This window comes from Sinocyclocheilus rhinocerous, unplaced genomic scaffold (genome assembly GCF_001515625.1).
Source record: "Sinocyclocheilus rhinocerous isolate Xijiao unplaced genomic scaffold, SAMN03320098_v1.1 scaffold205, whole genome shotgun sequence".
Lineage (NCBI taxonomy): Eukaryota > Metazoa > Chordata > Actinopteri > Cypriniformes > Cyprinidae > Sinocyclocheilus > Sinocyclocheilus rhinocerous.
This window is the reverse complement of record NW_015646169.1, coordinates 89,505-96,369: the sequence shown is the minus strand read 5'-3', so window position 1 is coordinate 96,369 and position 6,865 is coordinate 89,505. Positions and strand designations below refer to the sequence as shown.

The 6,865-nt window shown below is 37.9% G+C and overlaps 1 protein-coding gene across 1 annotated transcript in view; it reads left to right on the top strand.

Annotated features, from left to right (window-relative positions):
* The window catches only part of LOC107707078 (potassium voltage-gated channel subfamily H member 5-like), a 101,323-nt gene that overhangs the window by 71,852 nt on the left and 22,606 nt on the right, over positions 1-6,865 (top strand). Inside the window, exon 9 of the mRNA XM_016510958.1 lies at positions 4,252-4,451. Coding sequence (XP_016366444.1) covers positions 4,252-4,451 — 200 coding nt within the window. The remainder of the gene's footprint in view (positions 1-4,251; positions 4,452-6,865) is intronic.

Here is a 6,865-nt window from a genome sequence, read left to right as displayed (position 1 = left end):
TCACCGCCCGGAAACGTAGCGGTACTAAGAGGCTCGCTACCTCTTCGGAGGTTTCTAGAGCAGCTAGTTCGGCCGTCTCCTGCCGGTTCGCCGCTTCAGGGCACCGACCTAGCCGCGCAGATTACACCAGAGATCTCATTATTCATTACCTCAGTCTCGAAAAAAAAAAAAAAAAGACTGATTCCCTTTAACGTGATACCTTTTGGCCTGCTGTACATGAGACCCCTACAGTGGTGGCTCAAGACCAAGGGGTTCTCCCTGAGGGCAAACCCGCTCCATATGCTCAAGGTCACGCGGCGATGCCTACGTGCCTTAGACGTGTGGAGTAAGCTTGGTTCTTGTCTCAGGGCCCGGTGCTGGGAGCTCCTTGTCGCCGCGTAATGCTAGTGACGGACGCGTCCCTCACCGGTTGAGGAGTGGTCATGAGTGGCCGCTCAGCCCGCGGTCTGTGGAGCGGCCGACATCTCACGTGGCACTTCAACTGCCTGGAGATGCTGGCTGTTTCTCTAGCATTGACCCACTCCACCTTGAAAGCCTACGTGTCGGTGGCCAGTCAGTGGGCAGACACCCCCTAGTTACACGTTTCCTCCACGGTGCGCTGAGGCTGAGGCCTCTGGCCAGAGAAGCTTATGCTAAGCGGTGGATCAGGATGCTTTTTCATAGCCTCGAGTCCTCTGATCTCCCCTCTCCTTTAGGGGTCAAGACTCACTCCTTCTGAAGTTGGCCTTCGGGATGCTGCGGGATGTCCCCGCCTACTTTGTCAGGTGCCTTCCTGCATTCTGCGCCACTCCTGGCTCCTTTCTCTCGCCTTAGCTGTGCTCTTCCACACTAGGCAGGGATTGGTAAGTCTGGCCGCGTGGGCATACTCGTTCCCAAAGCGTTTTCCGACGCAGCTCGAGTTCCTGAAGGGGAACGTCTCCAGATTACGAATGTAACCATGGTTCCCAGAGGGAACCTGGAGACGTTTTCGTGTCACTTTTGAGCAATTTAATGCATTCTTGCAAGATTAAAGTATTAATTTCTTAAAAAACTTACTGATCCCAAACTTTTGAATGGTAGAGTATCAAAAAAGAAAAAAAGGGGTTTCTCATATGTTTCCCATATGGTCATCGTTTCTTTCTCTCTCTCTCTCTCTCTCTCTCTCTCTCTGTTTTTTTTTTCTTTAGTTTCCCCTAGATTTCCTATTTCTGCATTGTCTGTGTAACGCAGTGAGATTCTCTATTCTGTTAGCTCAGCTTCTTCCAGTGCTTGCATGACCTTTATACTAATGGTGAACTCATCTAACCTCATCAATTACCTGTAAACTCTGACTAATCCCTGCTTAATTACTCACTAAACACATATGTCTCATGTACATGATGTAAAATTGTATTTGTAATTGTGTTGCAATTACCTCTTTGATACTGCTTTGTGTAAATGACACTGTCTTTGGCCTGTTGATAATCATTCAGGTGTGTGTGTAATCATGTGGGTTGGCACGTATTTGTCTTATGCGCATACATTTCTAGACTACTAGACAAGTTTAAAATATGTCTCTGCTGATAACTCTTTATTGCACACGTTCATATTGATTACACTAGTAAAAACAGGCAGACGACTGACACGTGAATGAATCACTGGCCCAAAATTCATCTGCATCACTGGTATCTTGGCAAGAAATGAATTGCTGCATCAGAGTGCAGACGCTATTATCATCACTCAGCCTGCGTTCACTCACATGGGCAGTTAATTAATGCTTTGGTTTGCATAGATAGACCATTATTGTTGATCAAGCTCCCGCTGGTCTTTGGCATGCTCGTCAAAAGAAGGTGAATGTGAGGATGATTGGTGCACAGACCCTGCTCTGTTCTGAATGACTGGGCTCTTGTCAGTCACGGATGTGATTTAAAGTGCATCACCTCGCCTCTTGGTTTCCACTGGAATCTTACCTCTCTGCTGATGCTGTTCATCCTTTGTCTAAGCCATTTTCCTTTCCGCCCTCTCAGAACATACTGGTAACAAAGTAACAATAGATTTCAGAAACTATTTTGGTCTGTGTTACCATGGAAACGCTTGGGTGTAAGTTGGGAAAGGATTAGGGGAATTTTGCCAATGTTTGCTGGCAAATATATATATATTAGCAGACTAAAAAGCTGTCTGTTGCTTAGAATAGAATTTCTGGGAATATAGTACTTAAAACATTCTTTGACATTTGGCAGATTTTATTAGTTTGATTAAACTGTGTTTCTGTATTAGAATAGACACTTTATTTTAAATGAAATATTGTGTCAGCTTAAAAGTATACAGTGCCTTGCGAAAGTATTCATACCCCTTCATTTTTTTCACGTTTTGTTATGTTGCTGCTTTATGTTAAAACTGCTTTAAATTACTTTTTTTCCCACATCAATCTACACTCCATACACCATAATGGTAAAGCAAAAAACTGGTTCTTAACATCTTTGCAAATTTATTAAAAATAAAAAACTAAAACGATTCCATTGCATTGTATCTGGGACAGTTGAAATTTAGCTCAGGAGCATTCATATTGCTTGTAGATGTTGCTATACTTCAAGTGAAGTGAACCTGTGGCGAATTCAATTGAATGGGCATGATTTGGAAAGGCACACACGCCTTAATAAAAGGTCTAACAGCTGATAATGAATATCGGAGCAAAAATCAAGCACTGAGGTCAAAAGAACTGCCTGTAGAGATCAGAAACAGGTTTGTGTCAAGCCACACATCGGGGGAAGAGTTCAGAAAAAAAATTCTGCTTGTAGCATGTAGCATGTAGTCTCTGCTGCAGACAATGCTCATCACCTGCAGAGTACCATCCCAAAAGTGAAGTGTGCTGGTAGCAGCCTCATGCTGTGGTGCTGTTTTTCAGCGGCAGGGACTGAGGGACTCATCAGAGTAGAAGAAAAGCTCAATGCACCAAAATATAGAGATAGCCTTAATGAAAACCCAGTCCAGAGCATTCAGAACCTCAGACTGGGCAGAAGGTTCACCTTCCAACAGGACAATGACCCTAAGCACACAGAAAGAGTTAATTATAGACAACTCTGTGAATGTCCTTCAGTGGCCAAGCCAGAGCCTGGGATTGAACCCAGTCAAATATTTCTGGAGAAACCTGAAAATGTGCATCTGCCCCCATCCAACCTGACAGAGCTTGAGAGGTGAAGAGTTGAGGAGAAGGATGGCAGATAATTGCCAAATGCTGATGAGCAAAGCTTGTCGCATCACACCCAAAAAGACTTGAGGCTGTTAAGGTTCTTCAGCTAAATATTTAGTGAATATTTAGTACTTATGCAATGTACTTATTTCAGTTTTTTATTTTTAATACATTTACGAAGTTGTGACAGTTCTGTTTTTGCTTTGTAATTATGGTGTATGGAGTGTAGAGTGATGTGGGGGACAAAAAGTAATTTAAAGCAGTTTAACATAAGACAGCAACATAACAAAATGTGAAAAAAATGAAGGGGTGTGAATACTTTCGCAAGGCACTGTATATATGTACATAGAAAAGGATCTCACAAAATATTTACCTGCTATTATTATTATTATTAAAATGAATAAGTGAGTCTTTCACAGTAACAAAAAAAATTAGTTCAATGAATATAATTAATATTACTACTACAACTAATACTATTATTACTAATGTTGTTGTTGTTAGTAGTAGTAGTAATAACAACAACAGTAAAATTATGAATATAATAATGTTGTTTTTTTATTAATGTCAACAATAATATTAACAACAATACAATTATTATTAATAATTATTAATAATACTATTTCTATTTTATGATTTTTTTAATTTTAATATTTTATTACATTGCATGTGTGGTTCAGTATGGTTTAAAATTATATCCTAATTTAAGAAAAAAATGTGACAATTTTGAAAAGTGAAGAATTATTGATAATACACGATTTCTCTGTCAAAATATTCACAGGTTTTATCCAAAAACATATGCATACATACAGTTAGTGAATGAGATGAGAGTTTTCAGTCAGAATCATGTTTCTAACAATGCTGTAGATTTCACTCTGCTTATAGAAAAAGTGATAGAAGGTATATTAGTGGGATTTAATGCGCGAGAAAGTCCAAATTGCTGTTCTCTGTTTCACACAATAGCATTGAAGCTCATATGAAGCTCTCCTCAGCCAGCGAATCACAACCCCCATTTCTCTTCAGATACTTCTGTTCACGATCACTTCAGTCTAGCCTTTGATTTTTATATATAGCAGCTTTCTAAAGTGCCCCTCTCTGATTTGCAGCTCTTCTGTACGCCACCATCTTTGGAAACGTGACCACCATCTTTCAGCAGATGTACACGAACACTAATCGCTACCATGAGATGCTGAACAATGTGAGAGACTTTCTAAAACTCTATCAGGTGCCTAAAGGACTGAGCGAGAGAGTTATGGATTACATTGTGTCCACATGGGCCATGACCAAAGGCATAGACACAGAGAAGGTGGGTAAACCTATTCCTCTTTCTGATGTATTTAGCACTTACCTTGTGCAGAGATCTGAATGTAGGGTACAGGGTGTAGAAAAGCCCTCATGAGGGAAATGTATTCCTTTTTCTCTCTCTCTCTCTTCTCTGTGGGGTATTTTGCCACATTGTACCCTGTTCATATTTACTTTTTAAATTTTGGCTACTTTTTATAAAACCATTATTCCACTATTTACTTTTTATAGAACCATTATTTGTGAAAATTTGCAATTTAACTGCCTGCACAATTTCTGAAATATTTATGCATAGTTATTCTCTTCAGAGATGGACAACCATGCCTGCTTTCACCAGTGTTTGTTGTTTGTGAAAGACACATTCTGAAAATACAAACACTTTTTATTTTTGTAGTTAAGCATGACTAAAGATGTGGTTTTGATCATATAAGGCATTGTTTAATTACTTTTCTTTAATCTTTATAGTGGTAACAGGAGTAATTACAGCTCATAAGCAGTTCCTTCTTCTCTCTTTCTGACTTTAATTATGAACCCCAAATCAAGACATTTGGATGTAAGCTGTGCTATCCCAAATGCTGAACTAAAGAGAAATCATTTGGTTTATCTTTTTTTTCCTGATGGATGCTATCATTCTGTCAGAAATGCCAAACTTAAAATAAGTGAGGTGGAGAATAAGAGGGTCATCTTTTTAGTGTCTCTACATCAAGACCTCCTTTTGTATTTCCTTCTAAAAGAGGAATAGGAAATTGCATTATATCCCAGGAGACATCAACCCTCAGGGAATGAAGAAGACCTATTCAACCTCTGGCTCAAATTTAGACCTATAAAGGATTCTCATAACTGATTTTCATGCAGCGTGTGGTGAGAAATCCCCTCCATTTTTTGATGTTTGTCACTGGGCATAACTGGCAAATTTAAACATTTTCAAAAAGATGTGGGGACAGCACAGATGGACACGTTCACAGCAAAAAATGTGCCTGTCGAAGTGACTTTTCATTTAGAAGTTGAGCAGAACATGTTCCAGAGGTCTTGATATTTTTTATACTTACGTATAACATTGTTCATCTGCATTATGTATCATGATCTGACCAATAGATCAAATTGGAATATGGAAGAATAGGCCTGACCAGAAAGATCCTGTATAGGTAATGGAGGCACAAAGTATAATTGGTTTCTGCAGTTGTAATTGCATTCTGGTGAAGTGAAGCAATGTGTATTAGATCTTTTCCATGCACTTAACACCCTGCATGCATAAAATGCATGTAAAAAGCATCCAGCACATGCCAAATTTTTTTATGGGCACTTAATGATGTAATATTAATGCCAAAACCCCATACGCGCTGATACCCACATACTGTTCATATTCATACCTACACACATAGATTTTTGGCCACTGCTACTTTCAAATAATATTTTTCTTAAATTATACTACACAACTGCAGTATTCCTCAAACATATATAGATATAGATAGAGAAAATGGCAAATAAATAAATAAATAAAAATATTTTTAAGTAATCCACATTGTTGTTCCTGTCAGTAATTTTAAATCAACTTTATATATATGGATTGTATTAAGTTAAACAGATTATGTATATCTATATCAAATCTACAGATATTAGAATGTCTTACTCCATAAACCCCTATTTGATATTTGATTTATATTGCCGAAATCTAATTTATTTAGCTGTCATGATGCTAAAGAGACCTCATTCCTGCCCTTTTCATCAATACGGAGGCCCTCAGCTAAATGGGACACTTAAGCTCATTAATGAGTGACTGTATTTGGGTCCCTATTGGAATCAGTACACAGTAAAGAAAATAAAAACTCTATGATTAACAGACTGAATCAGTTGTAATCATCTTTTGTTATTATACATACAAGTTAATTGTTAAGCAGTTGTGTCAAAGCCAGCTAATCTTAGTATGTTAATAGCATTACAGTACAAAAATTATTGATAATTTTTTGTAATAACCTCAAGTTCTTCAGCTCAGTGTTAATTTAGCTCTTACTGCTTAGACAGCACACAAGTGAAATATTCAGAAACTGACATTTCCAAATATCACCAGCAACTGAACATCTTTCTCTTTTTTTCTCACTAGCTTAATGAGGTGCAGTAAGGCAAAATAAACTTTGCATTGCCAATGCGATTCTGTGCTCTAGCCTATCATTTTAATAACTGACGTACCCCACGTTATTACATGACTCTCTGCAATACTTGATTCTGATTGGTTAATCGATATGTTCTGTAGTAAAATATCACGTCACTCATATTACTTATATTATTAAAATAATTTTAAGCTTAAATATTTAATGTCTGTCTGCTTGTACAAGTATTTATTTATTTAATTTATTTATTCACTGTATGATTTTATTTGATAAACAATTTATTTTATACAGATTATTTTACTTTTTTTTT